General features: G+C 43.8%; 1 protein-coding gene across 5 annotated transcripts in view; it reads right to left on the reverse strand.

Annotated features, from left to right (window-relative positions):
- Window positions 1-3060: 3060 nt before the first annotated feature.
- chd2 (chromodomain helicase DNA binding protein 2) overlaps window positions 3061-26755 on the reverse strand; it is a 32261-nt gene continuing 8566 nt past the window's right edge. For 4 of the 5 annotated variants that reach the window (XM_048256795.1, XM_048256792.1, XM_048256794.1 and 1 more), the window contains 34 exons: window positions 24946-25125; window positions 24476-24615; window positions 23956-24181; window positions 23633-23733; window positions 23460-23501; window positions 23147-23316; window positions 21135-21259; window positions 20643-20859; window positions 20441-20530; window positions 20063-20253; window positions 19561-19671; window positions 18548-18736; window positions 17583-17742; window positions 17074-17226; window positions 16023-16094; window positions 15150-15299; window positions 14837-14988; window positions 14614-14710; window positions 14374-14466; window positions 13918-14088; window positions 11942-12111; window positions 11737-11778; window positions 11160-11299; window positions 10809-10947; window positions 10357-10507; window positions 9766-9888; window positions 9270-9392; window positions 8752-8880; window positions 7937-8053; window positions 7419-7597; window positions 7061-7160; window positions 6476-6659; window positions 5969-6215; window positions 3061-5476 (listed from right to left, as the gene is read on the reverse strand). In XM_048256795.1, the coding sequence (XP_048112752.1) occupies window positions 5134-5476; window positions 5969-6215; window positions 6476-6659; window positions 7061-7160; window positions 7419-7597; window positions 7937-8053; window positions 8752-8880; window positions 9270-9392; window positions 9766-9888; window positions 10357-10507; window positions 10809-10947; window positions 11160-11299; window positions 11737-11778; window positions 11942-12111; window positions 13918-14088; window positions 14374-14466; window positions 14614-14710; window positions 14837-14988; window positions 15150-15299; window positions 16023-16094; window positions 17074-17226; window positions 17583-17742; window positions 18548-18736; window positions 19561-19671; window positions 20063-20253; window positions 20441-20530; window positions 20643-20859; window positions 21135-21259; window positions 23147-23316; window positions 23460-23501; window positions 23633-23733; window positions 23956-24181; window positions 24476-24615; window positions 24946-25125 (5017 nt within the window). In that variant the 3' untranslated portion in view covers window positions 3061-5133. The remainder of the gene's footprint in view (window positions 5477-5968; window positions 6216-6475; window positions 6660-7060; window positions 7161-7418; window positions 7598-7936; window positions 8054-8751; window positions 8881-9269; window positions 9393-9765; window positions 9889-10356; window positions 10508-10808; window positions 10948-11159; window positions 11300-11736; window positions 11779-11941; window positions 12112-13917; window positions 14089-14373; window positions 14467-14613; window positions 14711-14836; window positions 14989-15149; window positions 15300-16022; window positions 16095-17073; window positions 17227-17582; window positions 17743-18547; window positions 18737-19560; window positions 19672-20062; window positions 20254-20440; window positions 20531-20642; window positions 20860-21134; window positions 21260-23146; window positions 23317-23459; window positions 23502-23632; window positions 23734-23955; window positions 24182-24475; window positions 24616-24945; window positions 25126-26755) is intronic. The other variant, XM_048256796.1, reaches the window with a different exon arrangement.

The raw sequence follows: 26755 nt of genomic DNA on the forward strand, positions 1-26755 counted from the left end.
GGGGGGCAGGGGGAGGTTTACCATGACAGGAGCTGTTATTAACCTCTGCTGAAGAAGAGGGCCTTCCCTGAGCTTCCTGTTTGATGAGCCTCCAGAGCTGGAAGAGGCCAGAGCTCGCTGAGAGAGGGAGCCCCTAGCCAAAGGGACGTCAGAGTAGCGAGCCTGGTTGTCTGCAGCGGAGATTAATTGGCCGTAACGCCAGGTCCTTTTGTGTGTGTGTGTGTGTGTGTGCGCGTGTGTGCTCTGTGTATGTCAGTTAGTGTGTGTTGCTTTGGATATTCTGTGTGTGTGTGTGTGTGTGTGTGCGCGCGCGCATATGTGTGTGTGTGTGTGTGTGTGCGTGTGCATATGTGTGTGTGCGTGTGTGTGTGTGTTCCTTAGAACTGTAGAATTGTAGTTTGGAGACATATTTGCTAATGTCTTTATACTGCACCCAGGGCTTCAATATAGTGCCGGCCTGGTGGTCTAAGGTCACTCTCAATGGCCTTTGTCTGCCAAAAACTTTTGCCAAAGTGAATTGGCAGACGGATTGGAAAAAACTTCCTGCTTCACCGTTTCCATGTGTCAATAACAGTGTCAAAGAGATTTTTGTCAAAGAAAATACACCCACATTACATTGGTGCTTAAATCTCAAAAATATTTATTGCTCTGTTTGATTAGAGTTTATGTGGACTTCTTTCAACCGCTAACAAAAACCAAGCCCAGAGAGCAAGCACATTTGGGGCAGAGGAAAGGCAGGCTGCCATATGAACAATATGTTTACAGATTTTTTTTTCAAATGAAAAATCACATCGATCAACTGAACAGACAGCCTCCATTACTTAAATCCCAACATGGAAGTGGACCAGCCAGCACACAGCTGCCAGACCTTTTTTGTTTTTGTTCTCCGACTCAAAGTTGTTGGGTCGGTTTACAGTCACTGTGCTGTGGAAGATGCCCAGTTGAGCAAAGGGGACTGGTCAAGCGCAAACCGTGACTGGGCAGGGTTAGAAGGGACGCACGACCCCACGGGCAGGCTCATTCGTCTTCCTGACTGCTTTGCGGAAAAAAAGGAAAACAGCCCTCTCTCTCTTTCTCTCGCGCTCTCTCTCTCTTCTCTGTCCATTTTAGTAAAAAGGGGTGTCAACGTGGCTGTGCTGTAGGCCTCTCTTGACTCACAACTTTGCAGATCTGTGAATTTATGGCTAAGGCCCTTTGCCAAAGAACCAGCCCCGGTGCCAACAATTTTCCCCAAACATCTTTCTAGCTCACTCTAGCGCTCCCACTCAGTCTCTTTCTCTCTCTTTCTACAGCCACACTCACCCACTCGGTCTCTTTTTTACTCTTTCTCCCTCTCTCTCCCTTTGCCTCCTCATCTCTCTCTCTCTCTCTCTCTCTCTCTTTGGTTAACCTTCATGGGTTACCTAAGTATTTGGACTCCAACCAGACGTCCTGATTGTGTATAATACTGGAAGGTGCTGCTAAATGAAATCAGTGGATGGAATTGAGTTTGTGAGCGGTATGCACGAGAGGAGATGTAACGGAGTGTATATGTCAGCCAAGCTCTGCTTATCCACAGATCGTCCTCACCACTACTTCCATTGGAAAAGAGGCATCGGTCGGTGTTTGTTTTTTTCTCGTCTGTTACTGTCTCTTCTAGCACCATTTGTTTTAAACATGAAGTCAGAGTTTTAAAAGAAACAGTCATGTGGGGATCGGGGAGGTTTAGTTTAATGTTTATAGCACTAAAAACGTCTGCTGTATTAAGAAAAATTCTCTGCTTCTGGGTACCTCTTAATATCAATGCTAATGTTAGAACAACATGCCCACTCCCATGTTAAACTCCATTATCAGGTCATTGTGATGCGGTAGAAGCTTAGATCAACACCCCAGGCAAGTTGAAAGTGCACGTCGCTCCCTGATTTGCAGGAAGAGTTGCTGATGGAAATTGGCCCATGGTGTATATTCAGTCTCACAGCGTGGATTTTTGTATCCAATTAAAGCCCACATTAAACATCCGTCTGCCTGAATAAAACTCCCAAGTAATTCACCTCGATGCTGAGGTACAATCAAACTTTTGCCGACAAATGTATTCTAGATCTGTCTGTCTGAGGTGAAAATCTCAGAGGGTATGTATGCTTACACTGAAACATCAGGCAGGCGGGACTACTGCCAAGCAAGCATGTGCCAGTGCAGAATTAATTTAGTCTGTAAGACAAGCTAACAAAAAAGATATCAAACAACTAAATGATTGTAATGTGGACATTTTGTGTTGATAGGTGTACTTTGTAAAGTCAATTTCTATCAATGGATGGTTCTTTGTGTGTAATGTGAGTCTGTACATAGGTTTGTAAAAGTTGTTACATTTGAAAAAGAATAGTGTTTATTTGTTGTTAAATTGTTTTGTAAATCTTGACATTTTATATATGTGAGTACAGTGAATGTGACCTTTTATTTAAAAATAGAAAAGGTTTTATGTATGTGAAACAACACACCAAATGTTAATCAACCTAACAGATCTAAAACAAATCAGAACTGAACCATATTCATAAATAGGGAATTCAATGGTGTTTTTTGTTGTTGTTGTTTTCATTATGGAAGAAGCACTTTATATTTTTGTTTGTGTTTAGCTCTTACTTGTCATGAACTTGATAGAGCTCATCAAAGTTGTAAACCTAGGAAAGAATAAAAACACAAAATCTAAACTAAACAAAAACTAAACATATTGCATAGGGTTTGCCAGAGATCAAACTTGGCTTGTATGTAGGACTAAAGTGGTGCCTCATGCTACCTGTACATATTGTAAATTATTTATTGAGCGAAAATAAATTGTCCTGTCGATTTGTTTTGGAAATCTTGTGTCCTGTGTATTTGATCTCCCTGCGACTTGCAGTGACTAGCTAACTTTATATGGCTTACACTGCCACCTAGTGGATCCTATGTTGTCAAAGGAAATGCCCCAGACATTTTGAATGCACTTTTAATGCTTTTTAAATGTATTTTGTTATAAGCAATATTATAAAAACACACTAATCTCAATCTTGAGATAAAAGTGAAAAAGAAAACACCATCAAATGTAACTTTTTCATGATGTAGGAAACTTTAATACATATAGGTCTATAAACATATGTACAGTTCAGTCTGATTGAACAGTGGCATTTTAGTTTCATCTTGTGTATAAATTACTCTGGTTGGCATATCTGTGGAGCTCAGCCTGGCTCCGAGAGCTGTTGGGTAGTGTCTGGTTGGCGGGGTGTGGCGTTGTGGTGAAAAGGGGTGGAAGATTCTCCGGGCACTCTCTTGGTACAAACACAACTGTCGCACTCTGAGAGTACTAACGCTCACACTGAATTCAAACACATTAACTCATCCCTTTCTGTTGCCATGACACTACGGAACCACACAACCCACACGTTTGTTCCCACCCCCTTCCTCAAGTAAACTTGAGTCGTCTTCTCGAGTTACTTGATTACGACTCCCATCACAAACACCTAATACTGAGACATCTCTATGTTCAAATCATTGAACGTCCAGGCATCCATACAGTCATGTGAATGTACATCAGAATTAAGGCACACATGGAGAGAACGCTAAACACATTTAAAAAATAAATCCACATGTTTCATGTTCAATAGATCAGGATTGTGGGTCAGCTTGACTGCTGAATGTTGGCGGTCTGCTTGGACAGCGGCAGACCGGATCTGTGCCATGTCAGGGCCGGATTCAAGCCAGAGTCAGCTGCTCTCTGTGCTGGAGACGATCCTGATCTGACATCCTTGGATCACTTGGTTTCTTTTCTTTCCTTTCTTTCATGACTTTGAAAGGCAGAATAATAAAGCACACTGATGACAAACGAACGAAAGAAAGAATGAGTCTCGAGTCCATGACACTCAATACTTACAAAGTAGAAAACAGGACTTGTAGAGTACTGAACTTTTAGTGCAATATCAGATGCAGGAGAAGTCTTCATACTGCCCGTACTGGCCCAAGAGGGCCCAACAGGCATTGAAATGGCTCAAAGTGAAGAAAACAAAAACGATGAAGAGAAGAGTAGCTTACATATCATAGTGTTCTGAGTCGTCCCTAAAAGATACACACGGACCTTGAATACTGGTGCATAAACGCCCACTCTTGCCATTAAGCTGGGCAACTATTAACAGTTATGTGCTCGTAGCACAGTTAAGGGATTGATAAAAAAAGCCATATCAATGGTACATTTTTTTAGCAGACTGGTCAATTCAGTGATGGAAAAACCAAAAGTGGTTACTAATGATTCATCATTAACATTTAAAGTGACATTGTTATAAAAAAAAGTAAGCTGTTTCAGTGTAATCCACTGAGAGTCATTGTAAAGGCTTGATCCTACGAGAAATGTGCTGTCGGGGAGAGTCAAATGAAAAACACATGATAAGTTTCACCAGAGCTACTCAACTTAAAGCTTCGATGGTATGAAGGTGCAGCAGACACAATCTGTTTCTTTTGTAAAACAGACTACTTTTCTAAGAAGAGAGATTCTTATTTTTTTTGGAAAATACTACAATGAAAACTACAAAACAACCAAAAGCGACAAACATCAAAAAAATAAATGTTTTACTCTGAGGGGGTAGGTGGGTCAATCCCTTCTCTGCTTACTTTCAAAAGGCCAAATGCGTCAGGCACTTCAAATGTGTCATTCAATCGTTCTTTTCAAAAAGGCATTGAAGATTGTTCCTGTGACAGTCCATAGGACTTAACATTTCTCACGGCTGAGTTCACAGAGTCCATAGAAATGCAGCTAACAGTTAAACAGTGTCTCTTGTCTACTCCTTGGGGGTCAGGCTGTAACCTGCCTCAGGTAGTGGATTGGGGGGAGAGAGGGGGGCCTAAAGGGGGGCAGAGCTCCTGGCTGCATCCCCTGGCGGCCATGGGAGGAGGGAGAGTAATGGGGCTGGCAGAGATGGTGCTTGCTTGTCTTGATCCCTCCTCTGTTGAGCAGGTTGTTTGTGTGTTGAGGAGGGAAGTGGCCACTGGCTGCTCTAGGCCAAGGCCGGGAGCTTTGGCAGCAGCAGCAGCTAGCCATTCCCCCGTTTTCCCCCTAGAGTGAGGGTAGCTTTTCCTGGGCACTGTGTCTGGCCTCTCGGCCTGAGGAGTCGGAGGAAGGGCCGGAGCTGGCGTCTACCTGCTGTTCCAGTTGAAGTCTCCCGCGGGTTTGGCCTCGATGGGGGGGCGCTCAGTGGGCGAGTGCGAGTCGTGGGGAGACTTCTGGGCTTGTGGGGAGCGCGGATCCAGCAGGGGAGGGGGTTTGTCCGGGTGGAAGGGCCGGTGGTGGTCTGGCCCCGCGTTGGAGCCAGGGTTACCTGGGGGTCCTCTGTGATCGGGCATCCGCCTAAAGTCTGGACCATGGCCTCCACCACCACCACCACCTCCTCCTCCTCCTCCACTACCTCCTCCTCCTCCACTGCTGCCATAGTTCTGGGAGCGGAAGTCATCGGGTCGTCTCCTCTTGGGGTCCATGTGTCTGAGGAAGCAGGAATGGTTGACATTAACGGCTGCAGTGTGTCTGCCTGTAGCACTAAACCTGAGATGTACTGACTGTCTAAACAAATCCACCCACAGCTGGAGCACTGCACTTCTAATCTGATGAAACCTGACTATACGCAACACTCTGATATAAATGGCTACAAAACATAGATAAGCGAACTGCAATTACAAAAAATGTACCTGATGCTTCTTTCCATTCTAGGACCATCGGACACATAGTGTTGCAGGCAATTATTTCTTTCAGATATGCTCTCGAGAGATGTTCTCTCACTAGAAATCCCTAGTGCTATAGGTAGGGTTTCCCACAGCAACCAATCAACAACCAAGCTTATTTAATATTTATAAGAATGCGGAGGAGAAACTAAAGGACTCCAAAGAGTTCATTGGAAATGAGCCTGGAGCACAAATTCCAGAGATATTCCAGAGATAGCTTTAGCAATTAGGTGCAACTCCCTTTCCCTCTGCTCACCGGTCATAGTAGTTGTCCCGGTGGCCTCTGTGGTCACGATCATTGCCGTACTGATCGTAGGGCCTCTTCCGTGGGGAGCCGCTGTTGCGGTAGCCCCCTGAGCTCCGGTAGGAGTCGCTGTGGGGACGCCGGTCGCCATAGTGATGGTCCTTGTAGCGGTCGTAGGGGTGGTGCCGGTCCCCCTGCCATGACTGGTTGCTATTGCTTGGGTAACCGTAGCTTCGGTCCCTTTTCCAGTCTCCTCGGTCTGTTGCAACAAGAAACACACCACAGTGGTGGTCAGCATCAACCACACGTGATTATCCGTTTCTGTTTCACACCAACCATAACAATACCAAAAAATACCCCCCAAAATGCAAAACTTAAGCACTGGCTAGATTAATTAAACAAATATATATCATATATTAGGATGGTGGGCTATTTACAACTACATTTAGATGCTTCTCACAGATTTAAGTTCTTTATTTCCCACATAAATCTCTTCTCCACCCTGTGTTAGCATCTCACCATCTCCTGGGAAGTGTCTCTTGTTGGGCTGGCCGTAGGGGTCTCTGTGGTGACCGTGTCCAGGGGGCCCAGAAGGATGGCCCTTCTGAGAGGCCTGGGTGCCTGTGGAGTCTCGACTGGAGCCGGAGGGCTCAGGCCTGAAGGGCCTCTTCTTGCCTGGGTCCTCCTTCTTCCGATGCTCTTTCTGGAGATAACAAAAAGATAACAATGATTAGGGTCGAAATGTTCTGCCGAGGAGACACAAAAATTGGACCCAGTGATTTCTCTGAGCAATGTTCAAGCATGTTCCAAAACATTCTTTGAGACATCACCATCTGTGATAATGGAACATCCCTCATGAATTTATCTCTACATGCCCTTTAGAAGCAGAGTTCTGCTGAAGGTTTCTTCCTGTTAAGGAGGAGTTCTCCCATGCCATGGTTGCCTTAGCGATCGCTCTTGAGGGTTCAGACACTGGGCTCTAAAACCCCTTGAGACTATTTCAATTGTTACTGGCTCTATGTAGATAAAGACAATTAATTTTAATTGAATTGAATGTCTCAGAGCTATACAACCATGAGTGGAGCTGCTGGGAAGCGTGCTTACCTCCTCCTCCTGGGAGCGTTTCTTCTGAGCCATCTTATACAGCTTGTGCAGCTTCCTGGCTCCAAACTCCGTGAATTTGGACACAAAAATCCACAAGTTCCTGGAACACCAAAACAGACACAAATGTACAAAGTTAGTAATGAGAATTAAAAGTAACAAAAAGGAGTTTTAAAACTAGCAGTCTAACTACTGAAAAGACATGCAAAGTCCACTCATGTCTTTTGGCAATAGCTTGCGATGGCCTTTGAAAGTGTGAAACGCAGGACTGCAGATTTGGACCATGTACAATAATGTGCACACATATCAGTGGACTGCACTAGGATGCCTGTCACGTATCTAGCTGGGCAGGTGGTGTTACCTGCGCCAGGTTTTGACGTGCTCCGGGTCATTGTAGGCTTTAAGGCACTCTGTGATGCGATCGCCGATCTTCAGCAGGCAGGTGCGCGTGTGCTGAAGCTGGTCCTGCACGGTCATTCCCTCGTCAGGCTTATCCAGCTGCTTCAGAGCCTTCTTCACTGGCCGCATACGCTCCTTACACTGCACACATGCGCGCGCGCACACACACACATATATTTAAATCAATTGAACACATACAACACAAAAGTATGCAAACATACAAAATGGTAATGCGAAAGCATAGAAACAGAAAACACATATTACACATTGTATCTGAGTACACGCTTGTACTTACGCACACATACATACATAAACACACTAACATATCCATTCACAACCATCTGGGGCAACTAAACACCTTCTGGTATCCTAACAACCATGCCACACATTCACATTGCATTCTGCTCTGATTTATTCTCGAGAGAGAGAGAGAGAGAGAGAGAGAGAGAGAGAGAGAGAGAGAGAGAGAGAATGACTCACAATGCTAAAGGTTTCCTGGTCCAGCTCATCGTCCTCCTCTCCGATTGGCACAGGATCACTGCCCGCTGTAATGTGCACTGGCCCCTGGGGCTTCTTCCCTTTGGCTCCTGCCTTCGCCTGAAAGGAGAGGACACTTAGCACTGCTACGCAATACTACATTTGTACTATTTTCTTTTTTTAAGCTTGAGCCTTAATGATGCTGTACAGTACAGAAGGCTGTGCAGCACACTAACTACATAATTACCTAATTACATAGTAATTACTACATAGGTACATATTTAGTTATTACATGGCTCTTCATAATGCTGTAAAATGTTCCATGCGGAATGTGGAGGTCTGATAATTTTGTATAACAGACAGTTGGTGTGTATAACAGACCGCTGTCAAGGAAAATGGGTTTTGTGCTTATTATTCTCGTCTTTCATATCACTCCGCAAGTAGTCCAGTCACTTCTTGCAATGGAACTTCATTCAAAAGTGAAAACAGACGGTTGATCAGCTGTGTTCTAAAGAATGTTCAAGATGATTCAAGTTTAGCGTGTGAACTATTTTCTATATATATATATTTCTACTATATCTAGTTTCTCAGCAAAACAAAACGGTAACAAATAAATGTGTAAAGAGATATGTAAAGAGACATATCATGAAGAGTTTATTTTTTAGTTTTGTCAAGTAGTCGCATAATAAGCAGGATAATGTATAGAATGTCAATCATTATCGGGAAAATAAGACAAGCCATGAAGTCATATTTCAAATTTTTACAAGAAAGGTGTGGAGCAGACATTTTCCCATAATACAGAAAGAAAAAAAACACACCTTTTCTTTTTTGGCCTTGGTACGCTTCTTCTCTTTCTCTTTCTTAGGAGTTCCCTGCTTCTCTTTATTCTCTTTGTTGTCTTTCTTCTTCTGTCTCTTTTTGGCAGGTGATTTATCAGCCGTGTCATCCTAAGGAACACACAGACAACACTCAGGGAACACACCCTCATAACGTATGTGTTATGAACTAAGATACCATCTGCCAGTTTGTCTTTACTGTAATGGAAACCCAGGTGGGGAAGCAAAAGCTTGTACGAGTATGGATGGAAGTGTTTATTTTGGAATAATGCCCTGTTAACAACCGTTAACAGTTAACAACCATATAACTACCATTTCAAATGTTAAAGTAATGTTAGTGCAGAAGCATAAATATGAAGCAATAGACGTTCATGACTAACAACTTAACAACTAGATGCACCTCAAAGTGCTCTGATATACAGATCAGTTGCCTATCCAGAAAATGCCTCAACTGACTAATTCCCATTGCTCCACTCTGAGCACTGCGGAAGAGGATCTACCTTGACCTCTCCCTCCTCAGAGGGGTTGTCTGAGAGACGCGGAGAGGAGATGTCATTGGACAGTTCATCTTTGGGAACCTTGTTCTCCTTCTTCACACGAGGCTTTCTCTTCTTTACAACAACCTGAGAGGAGACACGGAGGAGATAAAGACTGAATAATCTTCATTGAAGATTTTTTTTATGATTTCACACCAGGTTTGAGTTGTCCACGCTCCTGCCCGACAAAAAAGTCAAAATCTGGACACATGACATCCATTTAAAATGTTTACTGTGATTAAAACCAGTGTGAAAATGTGGCAGCTTCTACATAGTGTTGCCCTGCTGTTTTGCCTATCTACATACAAATAGTATTTTACTCTTACACCAAACTCCATATCAAACACTAGCTTTCCTTTATTTAATTTGGTATTTGGCTTTCCAGAGTTAACTAATCCAAATTATGGCATATATGACCATAACTCTATTGACATGCGAAGATTGAGAGGCTGGTGCGTACCTCATCTCCTGCCTTGGCGAGGTTCTTGCTGTCCTGCTCCTTCTTGAGCATCTTCAGCAGGTAGTCTGCCCGCAGCTGTAGCTGCTTGGCCTGGGGCTTCTTGTCCGGGTCATCAGGGAGGATCTGCACTCAACACAAACAGACGTGTGAAAAGAAGCCACAGTCACACTGATTTAATGACATTTCCATGACACTCCATTACTACATGGAGCCAGACTCGCCAATATGTCTGTTCTTTATTTCTCTTCTTCATCCCTCATCCTCTCCATCTGAATTCACTCCTAACTAATCCTACCATGTCTGCTCTATATTTAAAACAGTCACCTTCCTAAAATAAAGTCATTTTTTTCAAGTTTTTCAGAAAACACAAAAAGTTAACCAAAAATTGAATGATGATGATTTAGGCAAAAAAATATTATGCCATTATTTTAGGAAGGTGACAAAATGATACTATTTACTAGTAGTATTTTGGGAAATGTATGTACATTTTGTAACAGTTGGCTCTGTTGTAAACTATGTGCTTTTTCATGGAACAGAGTGATACTAGTAACCCTAGAAATCAACTACAACAGCGTCTTGAGGTAGGTGTACCTTGTCGGCCAGTTTGAGGTCTGGGTCCGTCTTGAGCTGATCCCAGTTGCCGTAGCCGTGCTCGTAAATGCCCAGCAAAAGCTGCGTGTCGTCCTGGAGATCCCAGTCCACATCAAAGTGGGGGATCTTCACCCTGCACGTCAACTGGAACCTGGGAAAGTGAGTGGGTAACAATAAGCTACAAGGGACCTGTTGGTGTTCATTAGGTCAAGCACCTGGAGGATACCTCTGACGCTCACTCACTGCAGACACATACAATACACAAGTGGCTATTGATAAATTGAATTCTTCTTTTGTCAACTCTTCTTTACATGTGTTTAGAATGGAGGAATTCAAATGCCTGGACAGAAAATGAGAGTTGTTCCGATGCTTGCTTTTTAGAGTGAAGGTCACTGGGCCTGTGTGTGTGTGTGTGTGTGTGTGTGTGTGTATGTCTCAAAGCAAAGACTCACTTGTTCCTCTCGGCAGGGTTGGAGGGGATGACTTTGTGCAGGGGATCAAACTCCTCCTCGTGCTGAATGATGGACTTGGCGTTGACCTGCACGCCAGAGATCTTGATGTTGATCCCTCGCCTTTTCCCAGGACCCTTAGCTGCAGAGGCAGCACAGTGCCATGAAGAGAAAAACAGGAGGTAGAGAGTCAGCCAAGGTCATAGGCTCGCTACTGAGTGTGTGTGAGCCACAAAGAACCCATCACGTCTAGCGAATAGCTCCACGCCACACCAGATTAGAGACGCTTCTGGTCCAGCAACAGGTCTGCTGTTATGGTGTGGCAGCATACACAAAACACACACACACACACACCTTCTGCAGGGTTTTCTTTGAGCTGCTCCTCATGCTCTTGGACAGCTGTCACGCAGCTGTTGTGCACCAGCTCTCCCAGGCGCTTCAGGTCGGCGATGGACTTGTCGACCAGCTCCGAGTCCCGTGCAATGGCCTCCAGCCTGAGAGAAACACAACAGAGGAGGTGACATGGCTGCAACACACTCAACAACCACAGCCAGACCAGTAGGACACAGTGAACAATCAAACATCACAAAGAGGCAAGTGTATTGTTTAAGCTGTATTCTAAAACAAGTATTTTGTGCTTAAAAAGCCATGAAAATCATAGATCATTTGAGTTCATGTTTTAAAACAAACCCACAAGGATGGCACAACCCTCATTCAGTCTCCATGGTACCAAACGTTTATTTTCATTATCAGACTTACAAAATGGTGGCTTTCACCAAGCCCATCTAAGAACATGGGACACAACTCAATTCAAGCCAGAAAGTAGGACCAATCTTGCTTAGTGTCTATTTCTTGACATCCTTGCTGTTCAAACTTTATATACAGCTAACTAATACTAATAATTATAATAATATTGATAAAGATGCTTTACCTCTCCAAAGGTGCTCCAAACTTCTTGTAAGCCTTTATGAACCTGATGAGTACAAATACAGAAGATGTTTAGGGTATAGTGCTCACAACATAAAGGCCATGATTCCAGTTAGCAAATTATCAGGATTGAGCTTTGGTTGCTTGGGATAAAACTACATGATCAAATTTCTCTGGTCTTATAAACACAGCTGGGGTGGATGCATTACCTGCGGATTTCGGCGTCTGTGAAGCCCTCCACATTGTTCTTGCGTGCCCGCGGCCTTCCACGCCTTTTGGGCTTCTTGTCGTCCTCGCTGTCGTCCGTCTCACTGTCCGACCCAGATGAGCGGTTCTTGAGTTTGGAGCCAACGTCACTGTCACTGTCATTGGCCCGTGCCTACAGACACAGACACATCACATGTATCACATGTCAAATCCGGTGCAGCCTTATGCTATTTACATTTTCTTACTTCTTTTTCATATTTATGACTAATCTCCTTAAGCAGTCCAGATAAGGATCCAGACAAGGATTGCAGAAACATAAGAACTACGCCAAAGGACCAATTCAGAGAACCTGGCAACAGGTCCAAAAACCATGATTTAAAGAGACTGTCGAAATTATTATTATGCTTCACTCTCTGTGTGTGAGTGTGAGTGTTTAAACAAACACTCTGAGCTGTAAGGCCTGGTGGTCCCTCGGGTGTGTGTGTGTGTATGTATGTCAGAGAGAGAAAGAGAAAGAGTGTGTGTGTGCATGTATGTAAGAGAGAGAGAGAGAGAGAGAGAGAGAGAAAGAGTGTGTGTGTGTACGAGTGAGTGAGAGTGAGAGTGAGAGTGAGAGAGAGAGAGAGAAAGAGTGTGTGTTTGTGTGTGTGTGTGTGTGTGTGTGTGTGCGTGTGAGAGAGCGAGAGAGAGTGTGTGTGATTTGTATGATCTCAGGCGGCAGGGGGACTAATGAGGCTGTGGTAAAGACAAGTGTGCTGGCATCACAGGGGAGCCCAGCCTGCAGTAAAACCTAACGACTCATTACAGGGTGCGAGGACGCAACAGTCACACAACCATGCTCTCGCTCACTCTCACACACACCCACGTATACAATCCCATGGAGGTATACAAGCACACACATACATGATCACACGCGCACACACACACACACACACACACACACACACACACACACACACACACACACACACACACACACAAACTGAAAGTGCAAACCCAATCACACACACACACGCACGGATTTAGTGCAGGGCTATAAAATCTAATGAGTCATTACGAGCGCCAGCGACATCACACATTGCGAGTGGAGATGGAAAAGGCTGCGTTGGGCCTCGGGGAGCACTTCACAGAGGACCATCTGGAGCGAGTGCACCCGACGTCTGGCTTGAATAAACCACTCGCTCTGTGGCAGTGTGGGGAGCCGATGGCGGTGGAGGAGAAAGAGGGGGAGGAGGAGGGGGGAGGAGGAGGAAGGGGGCCCTTAGCTGGGGGCAGGCAGTGGGGGAACTTGATGAACTGCACGCACGAGTGTGGAGATTGGACGTTTGGAGACTGGAATTGCAGGAGGCGATTATGTTTGGGATTGCCTGTGGTTTTTGTTTATGAAGGACTGGGGAGGTTGCAGTGACAGTAGGGAGGTGGTGTTAAGTCAGGCCAAAGATGCAGACTTGAGGAGGCATCACTTGCATGAAACCAAGGATGTGTCAACCACAGGAGTCTTTGCTTTAGGAGACGCCGGGGAGGCTATGCACACCATGGACGGGGTTTGTGTTGGAGAAAGTGTGGGAGAAGGTCAGGCTGACCCTCTGGGAAGGGTGTTTTGGATTTGAGGCGCTCTGCGAGGTTGCACCCCAGAACTGCAGCTTTGTAAGCTTGTAAATCAAAACAACGGTTCACAGAGAGAAGGGTCTGAGACGAGAAATTGGCTGACAGTGCAAATTGAGCTGCCTTTGAAAACACAGGAGAGAAAACATGGCGGGTCAAATCTCTGGGTTTAGAGCAGCAACCCTGAGGCCTTTGAACAGTGTGTGTGTGCCGAGTGTTGTTAACTGCACACTGCAAGCACATGCTATGGGTCACAGACGTGCTATCCAAGATTCCTTCCAATTATATATTATGCACAACTATTCCCTGATGCCTCATTCAATGGAGCTTGAGAAGTGCGTGTTTGTGAGTGCTGTGGGATGTTGCAGCGTACCCTCTTGTTGGAGCTGCGGCTGCGAGGCAGCATATAGATGTCCTCCATCTCCTTCTGCTTCTCCTCCTCCTCGATCCGCCGACGCTGGTCCTCAGGGATGATGTCGTCCCAGTCGCGAGGCTGCCTTTCCTCCAGCTCGGGCACGTTCTCGTCCATGGTGAAGTTCGCCACCTGTCAGAGGGGGAAGCTCAGAGACTGAGGACTGGAAGGATAGACCAGTAGGCAAAAAGTGTGTGTGTGTGTGTGTGTGTGTGGGTGGGTGGGGGTGTGTGGGTGTGAGGGGTCTGCAGTGGGTCTAGCACAGCTCTCTGTGTCTCTCTAAGCATCTAGGCCCAAGTTGGGGCCTCTCTGAGCAGCTGGAGCCTGTGTGAGCAACAGGGGCCTATGTGTGTGTGTGTGTGTGTGTGTGTGTGTGTGTCTGTGTGTGTGTGTGGTGGGGATATTTAGGGCACACACCTTGAACTGAGAGAGCAGCTCGTCAGTAGCACTAGATCCCTGGTCACTCTCGCGAGTCTCTGCCAAGCGCAGGATCTCATCAATGTCCATTTCCTGCCAAACAAGCAGCCATGTTTTACTAACAAGCCATATTTCCCCATTCATTTGTGCAGGAAAGCATGCTTCTGCCAACAATGCAAAAGGTTGAATTTGAAAAATTAAACGGTGAGAAGAGTCATTAAGTTAAGTAATGACAGGAACCTGTGGCTCTGACTCCTCTCCTTCTGCCTCCTTGAAAAGTTCCTCAGCACCGAACTTCAGGATGGCAGTGAGCTCCTCTTTATTGAAAGGGTTCGAGCTAAAAGAAAATCCAATTCATGCCAATTAAACCACAAGAAAAGTAAAATACATCTATTTTCGAGGGGTTAAAAGTACATAATGACCCTAAAGATGAACCATCTCAGCACAAAAATCTGCCTCTCACTTTGTATTTCCTGAGGTGTTGTTGTCCAGCACAGTGCGCCCAGTGGTGTCCATTCTCTGAATGACCAGATGGTCCAGAACCATCTTCTTCTTGGCCCTCTCAATGATGTCCTCCTCCACAGTTCCCTTGGTCACCAATCGATAAATATTCACCTACATAAACAAAAAATATTTAAAAGCTTGAGACTTTAGCAATAAATAGTCAACAATATGTAGATTTTCCCGACTTTTCACGACATGTGAAAGGAATATGGCTCGGCTGGACAGCTATAGCCAGGAGCAGATGTTGTGTGTTTGGAGAGCATGGAGCTTACCTGCTTCTTCTGTCCAATCCTGTGAGCCCTGGCTTGAGCCTGCAGGTCATTCTGAGGGTTCCAGTCTGAGTCGAAGATGACCACGGTGTCGGCAGAGGCCAGATTAATGCCCAGGCCTCCAGCCCGCGTGGACAGCAGGAAGCAGAAGTCCTGTTTGATAGGACAGACAATATGTCCATGAGCTGAGCTCAAACCCAACTGCACAAGAGCCAAAGAATCTGAGCTGGGGCATGAAGGGATTTGGCACGTGTTTGCATTAGGTATTCTGGTACACGTCGTTGATGTTTGCACTCGACAGCCATGTGTTTTAATGTGGTTATGCTTTTAATACTTCTAGGCATGCAGCAGTAGGCATCTGTGATCTGAAATGGGCTGATGTCCATGTACCCGTCAGGTCACCTACGCGTAAAAATACTTCAAAAATACTTAATGATATTCAGGGCATTTGTAGATGGACTGCAAGATAACACTGCGATAGTGTAGAACTCCCCCAAGGGCAAATGTGCTATCAGAGTGTCTTTCTAGTTTGCTTTTATTTTTATCAGAAGTAAACATTCCAGTTATTCACTTTCACGGTAATTACACAAATGAATGCAACACTTATCTAAAGACCGGGCAGAACAGAGAGGTTAAGGTTGCATGGCTTTTAGAGCTGCGAGAGGACAGAAGGGTACTTTTCCCACGTTGCACGAAAAAACATTCCTCAAGACATGGCCAGGCCAAGTCAAATGCCCTCTGACGCAGATGGGGGTGGGGGGGGGGTGGGGTGGGGGTCCAAATCATAGAGCAATCACCCAGAGTAGTCACATAGAAAACAAACAAATAAACAGGCAAATAAGTAAACAAAGCGTGACGAATGGGAAGTGCACATACCTCCGAGCCCTCGGCGTTAAAGTGGTCCAGTGCTTGCTTGCGAAGCTCACCCTTTATGGAGCCGTCCAGACGCTGTGAAGACGAGGGAGCAAAAACAAACGCTGTCAGACATCTGGCTCCTCGCCCTTCCAAGAGCTCCCCCACAGCTATGCCTCAATCATACAACAGCTACACTGCTCTCTATCACAGGGTACCCAGCATTCTTCAAGGCGGCAGCACAACTTTCGTATTGTGCATGTTTTGAAGCAGGATGGAGAAGGTCCGCCAAAATCCAGAGGCAAAACAGCACAAAGACGCGAGTGGCTGTGCCCAGCCAGAACCTGCAGAGGACCGTCGAGTCCCAATCAAAAAATAGCTGGCAGATAAAAATAACCATGGGCGCGAGGAGATGGGTCCGCTTTGGCAAGCGTGTTAACTGCTGTCCTGACACTTGATTCCGTTATCACCTGAGTCTAGTGCAATCACACTCACATACACACACACACACACTCATACACACACTCCCTCATACACACACACTCATACACACACACACTCCCTGACACTCCCGGGGTATGCACTATGCACTCAAGCCTTATTTAGTTTAGCATAACTAAAACATTGGAGCTGTAATAGATCTTGCCCTTACACAGATATTAGATGACGAAAAGGTAGAATAATGCAAATATGTTTACAACAATGGGCTCTCATACAGGACCCATGCCTATCTACACACACATCAACCTCTATCTACACAGTGCACACATGATTGGATGTATGCAAGTATGAGTCAGTCTGTTCATCACTTCACTGCCTTTTCACAAAATGCAATTATATTACGCCACTGTGCAATAACACCCAAATTCTTGAACATGGAGAAGAGCAGTGGATGAGGTTGCAAAATCTGGAGTGGGTTTCAGGTAACTACTACATTGGCTGACTGTACATGGCCACTAGCCAGTAAATAGAGCTTCCTATAATAGACATAGGCTTGCTAGACATAGACAGGCTTGCTAGTATGGAAAGCGACTGCCCTCTCTCTTGTGGTCAGAGTGCCCCCTCGGGGTCATACCTGGAATTGGTAGTGCTTGTAGGACAGATAGTCAGCAAGGATGTCCAGCATGCGGACCATCTGGGAGAAGATGAGCACGCGGTTGCCCCTCTCTCGGAGCCGTGTGAGCAGCTTGTCCAGCAGCACCAGCTTCCCACTGCCCCGCACCAGGCTCTGCAACACAGCCATCACAAACAAAACAACAATTATACAATACCTTTATACCACTCATCACCAACAGAGTATCTTTACCAACATTTAACACAGAACACATTTATACAAGCTTCACATGCACACACACAGTGTTATTACCAATGGATTTTCTTTCGTTCAAAACTAATTATTGGTATAATTTGCTTAGTTGTTCAAAAAAACTCCTGTAGCTGATTCATGTTCATAGGCCTGGCAGGGCCTTTGTGACCGTTGTAAAAGGCATTTGTGATCTTTGCACTGCACAAAAAACAGCTATTCCACTGTCATGGTTCCTTAACCTTGCAGAGGATGCAGTTCCTCACTTCACTTCTCTGTACCTTCAAATGCTCATGTGACTCCTCCTCGATGTCGTCAGGATGCTTGATGAGGAAACCATGATTACAGCACTTCTTCAGTTCCATGACGATGTTCAGGAAGCCAGAGGAGCTGCCTCTGTTGCCTTTAGAGAGGGCCCTGAAGTTCCTAGTAAGAATCCACCTGGGAGGAGGAAAAGGCAGATATAAACAAAGCACTTCAGAAAATGCTGTAGAAGAATTAGTCCTCACAGTATCATTAAGCAATAAGCCCCACAAAGCCATAGGTTACACTGATTTCAGAACAGCTAAGGGGCGTTGTTAGGCACGATGCTAGCAGTGCCTAAAACCCCCCCCTTAGCTGTTCTGAAATCAGTGTAACCTACAGACTCGAGTGGCTTATTGCTTTTCTAAAACGGTTACTACATATATCTGACAAGATTTCGTAAAATAAAAGGCACAGCAATGAGAAATGTAACGATTTATTCATAGATAATAATTCTTCTGCAAAGAAATATATTTCCACTATCTGAATGGTTACCAAACAACGTCGAAATGCAGCTACTTTAACTTGTTGTATCAAGTTATGGTAACACAGTAATATAGAACGAAATACGGTCAAGGTCTATGTTTGTGCTGGATTTTACACTGGCATTGACCACGATTTAGCCAATCATAATCAAGGACCGGAACTATCCTTTTTAGAATATACAACAACCATATCTCATATCTAGCTTAATTGTTCCATACCCACATAAACAAATACAAAGGCTGACAAGTAGCAACAGAGAAGGGAATAAAAAAACTGACAACTGATAGCTGACAAAAAGCACATGGACAAACATGGGCTAGAGTAATACCATTCATAGACAGGTGCACAGGCAGTCAAGTCACACATCAATACACACACACACACACACACACACAGAGAGAGAGAGAGAGAGAGAGATTGAGACAGACAGATGGGATCCTCCAGTGGAATGACTCACTTATAGTACTGCTTCTGTTGGGCAGACATGTCGACCCGGAGGATTTGCTCCACCTTGGCGGGGAGGGATTTCTCCACATCCTTCTTGACACGCCTGAGCAGGAAGGGCTCCAGGACTTTGTGCAGGCTCTGGTAGCCATTGTCTCTCCCTTTCCCGTGCTCATCCTCGAAATCCTCCCAGGACTCAAACCTACCAGAGGGGGAAAGACCCGAGGGATTACCACACATCACTGCACACCTAGGATTAAAATCCCCAGAGGGTTAAGCGCTCAATGACACTCATTTAACAAATCACCCTACCCTCAGACCATTCTCAGAATACCACACAAGGTTCTTGTTGTTATTCTCTTATTCTAGTCTAGCCACTATATTACCGTTTGAGCAACTTTGAAGTTACAGCGTCCTCCATGTTTATTTGCACCTCTGGTAAATTTGAGAGGTAAAAAGAGGTATAAAAACAATAATTTGGCCATTAATCAAAATGAAAACAATGAGGAAAAATCCAGCCAAATTTAATCTGTGGGCAAAACAATGCATCGTAAAGAAACAAATATTTGTATTTCTTGAGAAGAAATAAAATAGAAAACCAGTGAAGTGATTTGACGAGAATACACAAGAAAGGACCTAGGAATATGAGGGATCCTGTAAAGAAGAATGGTTTCAAATCCCTTGCTTTGTATTCTCCAACATTATGGCAAGTCCAAGGAGAAGACTAAGCGCTGTTTTATTGGCAAAGGGAGGTTTTGCAATGTATCAAATTCAGGAGTGGCAATAATTGTGGGACATGTGTTTTTGTAATCTTCTTTTGTTTTGGGTTATTTTCTCAGAATAATTTTACTTCCTGTCAAGGGTGCTTTGTAACTCTTTGTCTTCATTGTGTGACTAAGATAATTCCCACAAGATGATGCTGATGATGATGATGAGGGGACACATGTTATCTATTAATACATAACTAAGATGTGTATGTATTGGTGCTCATTTTCATTTCACTGAGATACTAGTCTGGCTGCTCACAATGCGTTTACGTTTCCCTCAGTCACCAGGGTAGAGGGCCAATCAGCGACAAGAGAGGATGATGTTAGTTTCGAAACTGAAAGTGGCTGAGGTAGAGTGTAGTAGCAACGCCTGCAAACATAAAAAAATTGCAGTCGGAAGAAGGTGTAAATTTATACAGCAAAGGTAAATACATTGTTTCCTGACTGCTGATGAGGTTTACCATCAATTTGTAAAGGTTAGGTGAAGTAGTAAGTAACGTTAGGAATGCCTGATCAATGTGACTGATTAGGCTGGACCAATGATTTTATAGTTAACGCAAAGTCTACACCCATTATGATGTTTGGAAACATTTCCCAATTGTGAGTACCCAGACTCTCTTCACAAAGTGAAACAAAGTAGTGAGTTTGAAAACCAGGGTAGGAAGAGAGGCACTCTGGTCTCTATGGCTCTCTCCAGGCTCAATCTACTGCTTAAGAAGCAGGCTAGACAGAGAGAGATACAAGTGTGCTGCACTACGTACTTGTCTGGCATGAGGAAGTGCAGCAGGGACCACAGCTCTTTAAGGGAGTTCTGGAGCGGAGTGCCCGTGATGAGCAGCCGGTGGTTTGAGCGGAAGTCGATCAACGTTTTGTAGAGCAGTGAGTCGTCGTTCTTCAGACGGTGGGCCTCATCCACGCCCAGGAAGGCCCAGTTGATGTTCCCCAAAATGCTCTGCACATGCGAATGAAGCAAAACCAAGACATGACATGAGCTGTGAGCATAAGATTAAGTATTCTAAGTACTCTTGTGACTACGTCTAGACAGTTATTTGAGAACATTTGTCATTTGTCAAATGTTTGAGAACATTCTAAACATATCGATTAATCTCCACATTCTATATATATACTCAGCCACTTACCTTGTCTTTCAGTAGAATTTCATATGTTGTCAAAAGTGCATTAAACTTGATTCTTTTTGTTTGCTGGTGAATCCACTCATAGTCACGGATCTACAAAAATATGAGTCACAATGATCTCTGGTTGCACATGAAAACCAAAAAGAAAACAGGTAGACATTTCCTACTCAGATAACAGGGCCCTTCACCATGTTGCAAACCATACCGATTTCCTGCTCATGACGTCACCCAGGTACACCACCACGTTCATGTCTGGGGCCCACGTGTCGAACTCCCTCTGCCAGGAAGTGAGCGTGGACAGGGGCACCACCAGGAGGAAGGGCCCGTAGAGCTGATGCTGGTGGAACAGGTACGACAGGAAGGAGATGGTCTGTATGGTCTTCCCCAGGCCCATCTCGTCTGCTAATATAACACTGTTACACCTTCAAGGACACAGTGGGCAGAGGGGGGAGAAGAGGAAGGGAGCACACAGCGGCGCTGTTAATACCTCCAGAGGTTATTGTTGTTATAATCTACATGTTTTAACGGACATTAAAGGCATATGCAGCTTGACATGCATTTATCTTTATGTGAAGCACTCAAACGTCATGAAGTGTCAGACAGACACTCAAGTGGTTAAGAAGCTTGTGATATAAAGCTGTTCCATTTCACAATAAAAAAAACTGCACTGTAAATTCTGAGATGTGTGTTCTGGTACCTGCACCAGGAGTGCGCCAGCCAGTTCACACCATCCAGCTGGTAGTCCCTCAGCTCCAGGGTCTCACTGCCAATGTAAGAAGGCTGCTTCTTTAGTGGCACAAAACGAGGCCTCTGCTTCAATACCTAGAAATGAGACGGGAGGAAAAAATGACTTGATGTTTGACTGACAGTAGAAACATAATGGGTAGCAATGGATTACATGTGATCTGGATTACGTAATCAGATTACAAAAATCTCACTATAATCAGCCCAGATTACAAATAAAAGTGTAATCAGATTATAGTTACATTGTTGGGGACTACTTAATTACATTTTATCACACAAACAATGCAACTTTTTTATGATAGCCTAACTAATGTTTTAATTTGACAAGCAGCCCATTAGTTTGTCCACTATAGTGTTAATTTTATCACCTATTTTTAATTTAGTCTTAGTCTTAGTCTTGTGACGAAATGTCCTTTTTAGTCTTTGTCATATTTAGTCATTCAAATATCATTTTTGTTAGTCAAGTTTTAGTTAGGACTAAAAGTCTCGTCATTTTAGTCTAGTTTTAGTCAAAAGAAAACTAAAGGTATCTTAGTCTTAGTCAGTTTTAGTCAACACATTTTAGTCTGTTTTTATAACAAATTATTTCTGATTAACAACATTGTGTGTCCACAGGGCTACTCGTCTGTTATAATTACTCATTCTGATTTTTTGTCAGTCAGTATGTTTACATGCACAGGTAAGTCGAGCTACAGTTATAGCTCGGCTGGGATTTGACCATAGACAGTAAAGATTTGACTGGACCACTGTCATATTCAGAGACCAGTGTTTCTCAAAGTGTGGTCCGGGATCATTGGTGGTCTGCAAGCTATCCCAAGTGGTCCACAGAGCAGGCGTGGTAAAATATAATATAGATGAGTTGTTTGCAATATAACTTGTATCTAAATCCAAACAGTTCTGCAACACTGTCTATGTAAGATATGCCAATTTAAATCATACAGTATGAATCCTCTGACACAATAAGCAAAGTGCAAAGACAATAAGCAAGGTGGTTCAGTGAGTAGGCCTATTGTGTAGACTAATTATAGGCCACTGTTGAAGTCTAGTATAGTTTTTTTAGCTAGGGTTATTTAAGTGGTCCTGAAACTGAAAGAGTTTGAGAAACACTGTTGTAGGCCAAACTATTAATGTTTTACTCCATACTAGATGGCGATGGCGATATCTAAACACAACACATTCCCCAAACAGACTCTCCATCTTAGCCATAGCTAACTTGCTAGCGAACTTTCCATATTAGCTTACTTGCTAGCAAACTTTGCATCATCAGTCTAACTAGATGAATAGTTGACATTACATGCTGAACATTTTCGTATAGACATTCTGGGGGATGTTAATTTGTATGAGAGAAGCTTCAACTTCTGGGTATGTAGCATTGTGGCATAAAGCTTAGGTAGTTAGCTTGCTAACTCTGGCAGAAATCTCGTGTTCTTGTTCCATGTAGTTTTAGGTGTTGCAGCCACAGGGTTGCAGCAGCAGCACGACTAGCCTCCAGGAAAGCTGTTGCGTATAAACTCATTCGGAATATTTTAAAAAACATAACAGCTAGATATTCTGTCTTCTCATTTTGTAGACGAACATGAAGGGAGATTTTATCTTAGTTTTTATTTCATGCAAAACATTTTAGTCTCGTCTTTTTTCGTCAACAATAATGCATCTTAAGATAGTCTTAGTCAGTGTTTCAGGACATTACTGCCGTCTCGTCATCGTCTCGTCTTAGTCATGAAAAAAAAAGGTAGTTGACGACTCGTTTCCTCTCGTCTCGTCTGACGAAATTAACACTGGTCCACTAGATGTCACTAACATCCATTTGCCTGTCTAGCTTCTTGACAAGAAAAAGGTTCAAATCGAAACCCAAGATGGAGGAGCCGTCGGTGGAAGAACCGATAGACCCGTTCCAGTTGGGAAAAAAGCGTTTAGTACTGGCAATATCGCCAAGTTACTACTCCCAGGGCCCTATTAACCTACCTTGCAGTCTTTGGAGGGGATGGTTTTGCAGCTGTTCCTGCTGATGAAGCTGTCGATGCAGTGCTGGAACTTCTTGCCCACCAGGGCTCCATCCTCCCAGCTGCACTCAGAGTAAGGTAGACCCATCCACTTGCACAGGTACTCTGGTTCGTTGGACGTGGTCTTGTGCGCTGGTATACAATTGAGAGAGCAGACATTATATGATGCTATGTTATAATTCATGTATTATATACATTCATGTATCATTTTAAATCAGTGATGTTTATGACAGAGTATAATGGATTGTTCATGCTGTATGTCAAAATAGACTTACAGGGAAAGTCTGAAGGTCCTTGTGTTTTCCCTGTTTTGACAGCTGTTCAGGGAAGAAAAAAACAAAGCTATTTCAACAACAACAACAACAACAACAACAACATCCCAACACACAACTCAAAGTGTAGAGATATATCAAAGGAAAGCATAACAGTATGCTATGATCGCTCTTACCAATCACTCTCTCCACAAAATGGAACTGTTTGTTTAGGTCTGTGGTGAGCTCTTGCTGACAGTTGTAGTACTCCAAATCTTCTGGAGAAGCTTTTTTCAACCTACATGAACGATCAGTCTATTAACACTTATCTTGAAGCAATACCAAATAGAGACAACTAAAGGAAACATTGATCTGTAACAGTATCCATAACCGTTCAGTTCAAATTCAGATAGTCTTTGTTCATATTAACAACTGATGTGTAAATGAAATTCTCTGACACCTTCACGGTCAGACAAGTAAAACTATTCAATTTTAGAATATTTATTTTAAAGTTCCTTACCAATACTGGAGCTCATCATTCTTCTTCTTGAAGTTCTCCAGCTTCTTCAGGCCCTTGACCTTCTGCTGGGTGAGGGTGTCCACACTCTCCCAGGTATTATGAATGTAGGACCAGCCTTTCCACTTGATCAGGAACTGTGTCTCCCCCTCATCTTTCTCTGGGTCAAAGTCTGCCCCCGGGTCCCCATTCTCTTCTACAGCATACAGAGTTGTGGACGCCCCAGTGGCTAAACACACAGAAGATCTTCATTAGGGTTTATTTTTGTTTATAACAACCATTAACATAGGTAAGACTCCATAAAACAATGTTTATTGGTTTTATTTTGTCCATGCAAGTAATGAAACATAAATTTGAGAATATGACACTGATTGAAAGGTTGAACTAATGGATAAATATTTAGTATAAACTCTGTATTCTCAGTACTCTTATTTAGCATAAACCATTCATTACCATTGATAAAGAGCACCTATGACACATACAGTTAGAAAAGTTTATGGTTGAGTAAGGGACGCTGACTGACCTCCTTTCTTCCCTGTTCTAGTGTCCATGACCTTCTCGATGGTCTCACTGTCGTCATCCTGCTGCTCCTCGGCCCCCTCCCCTGCCATCTCGATCAGGTCATCTGAGTCGGTCTCAAAATCATTTTGGTCTTCCTTATAACTGAGGGTACAGAAGGCAGATGTCCCAAAGTGATAAGACTGTAACTGCCCCAAAATGGACCCATCACCACCACCCTCACCCCACTAGAGCAGATCAACGTTCAACATACTCCAAACTTCAAAAAATAAAAAAAAAAATATTTTGAAAAACAGGTTGTCATTTTCAGGCTAAAGACTAGACAGAAAACAATTAGATAAGTAATGTGTACTTCTTGTGTGCCTGCACTCCCATCTTCTACATCTACACACGAAGCGCTACTTCATTTGGGAACACATCAGATCAGGTCACTACCATATGTGCGGTCTAGAGAAACCACAGTAAGCACTGTACCTGACTTTAGTAGCTGCCCTCCTGCGGGTCTGTCTCTTTGGGGTGTCCTCCTCATCGTCATCATCATCATCCTCATCATCCTCATCATCATCATCGTCGTCATCTGAGGTTTCTTGCTTCCTTTGCTTGCGTCCCTTTTGAGTCTGCTGTTTCTTAGCTGAGCTGGGTTTGGTCTGAGGTCTGAGTGACAGGTGAAGCGCACATACACACACAGACACACACACACACACACACACACACACACACACACACCAACTGGACCGTGCACACATTCACGCCATCTAGCTGTGCTACCTTGCTCTACCAATGTGTAGCGAACGGTCATGTGCCGATGGCCTTAGGACAGCTTCCAGCTTCCTTTATTTTACATGATCATGCCAAACATAGGAATTTTAATCAATTTACGACTTGAACAGTCAGAATTTTAGTAACCAATCATTCATCTCAAATATTGGATGTTAGAGCATACAATAGGAAACACCACACAATATTTGAAAATGGCAAAATGTTAGAGGCAGGGGTTAGAGTGGGAATTTGGAGGTTTCAGATCAATTCAAGTTGGCTGATTTGTGCCATTTTTGTCTTCTTTTCATTTTCAAATGACCACCACTGTTGGTGGGTTACCACTCCTTCCCTTCCCAATTTGACCCCTTTGCTTAAAGCAGGTAAATCCACACACTTTGGCGATTTCCTAATATCAATCCAATACCAAAATGATCAGGCTTTGAGATTGAATAGGGGAAACACCAGGACAGCCACAACCATATTGACCACACAAGCTCATGGCAGGAGCTGTCTGAAGGCCACACTTCGCTACACCTCTTACCTTCGGGCAGGAAGTCGTCTGGATCTAACTTTATTCTCTTCCTGCTCACTTTCTGTACTGCTGGCCTCCTCCTCATCCTCCTCATCATCATCATAATCTTCATCATCCACACATCATCATCATCAGAATTTCTTTCAACACAGAGATACCACAGGTTCACCTTCTGGGGGTCTATAATGGCTCAACCTTCTGCCCCACAAAATGACTAGAGTGAGTAGAAGTGTCTTGTCTCATCCACAAAGAGCTGTTGTGACTGTGACTTATTTTGACAGAGCAGGAACATTTCACACCTCCCACTGATGACATGACATGACATTGTGTTGTGATTGAACAGCTCAATTTTGCTACTGCTCGGCTAAAACAGAACCCTACGTCCACACCAGCCTTTTGTGGATAAACTCAAACACCCTGGCCTCAACAAAAAGGATCAGAGATAGACTTCACTCAGAAAGGTTAACTTGTCTCTCAGTGATCGCTATCAATTCCATAGAGAAGTTAAATAGTGGTTCAACCATACAGGCTGCATCACTGCTGATAAGAACTACAGAAAGCTAAACGAAGTGTTCTTTTGACTATTCTGGTCATTAAACATAATAAAGAGGAATTGATGGATAGACAGTAAAAGAAACACTTTCCCCTTTTAGCTATAGGCTAACTAGTGTGTATCCCACTTCCAGTGAATTATGCTAAGCTAGGCCGACGGTGGCAGACTGGGCTATTGCACTCACAGTGAAGAGAAGTGTATGGATTATCTTATCTAACTCTGGGGTAGACGGCAAATACGTTAATTTACCTAAAACATTAGCGTGTTAATTTAAGAATCTTTCATTTGAACTTGGTAGCTGTAATTAACCATGGCTACACATAAAGTGTGATTAACAATGCAGATCATATAATCTATTTATTATATCTTAACTATAACTATTGTTTGAACATGCTGACGTTAAAAGACACATAATTATAAAGATGTCATTACATGGAGAT

Source organism: Alosa alosa, chromosome 11, assembly GCF_017589495.1.
Source record: "Alosa alosa isolate M-15738 ecotype Scorff River chromosome 11, AALO_Geno_1.1, whole genome shotgun sequence".
NCBI classification, from domain to species: Eukaryota; Metazoa; Chordata; class Actinopteri; order Clupeiformes; family Clupeidae; genus Alosa; species Alosa alosa.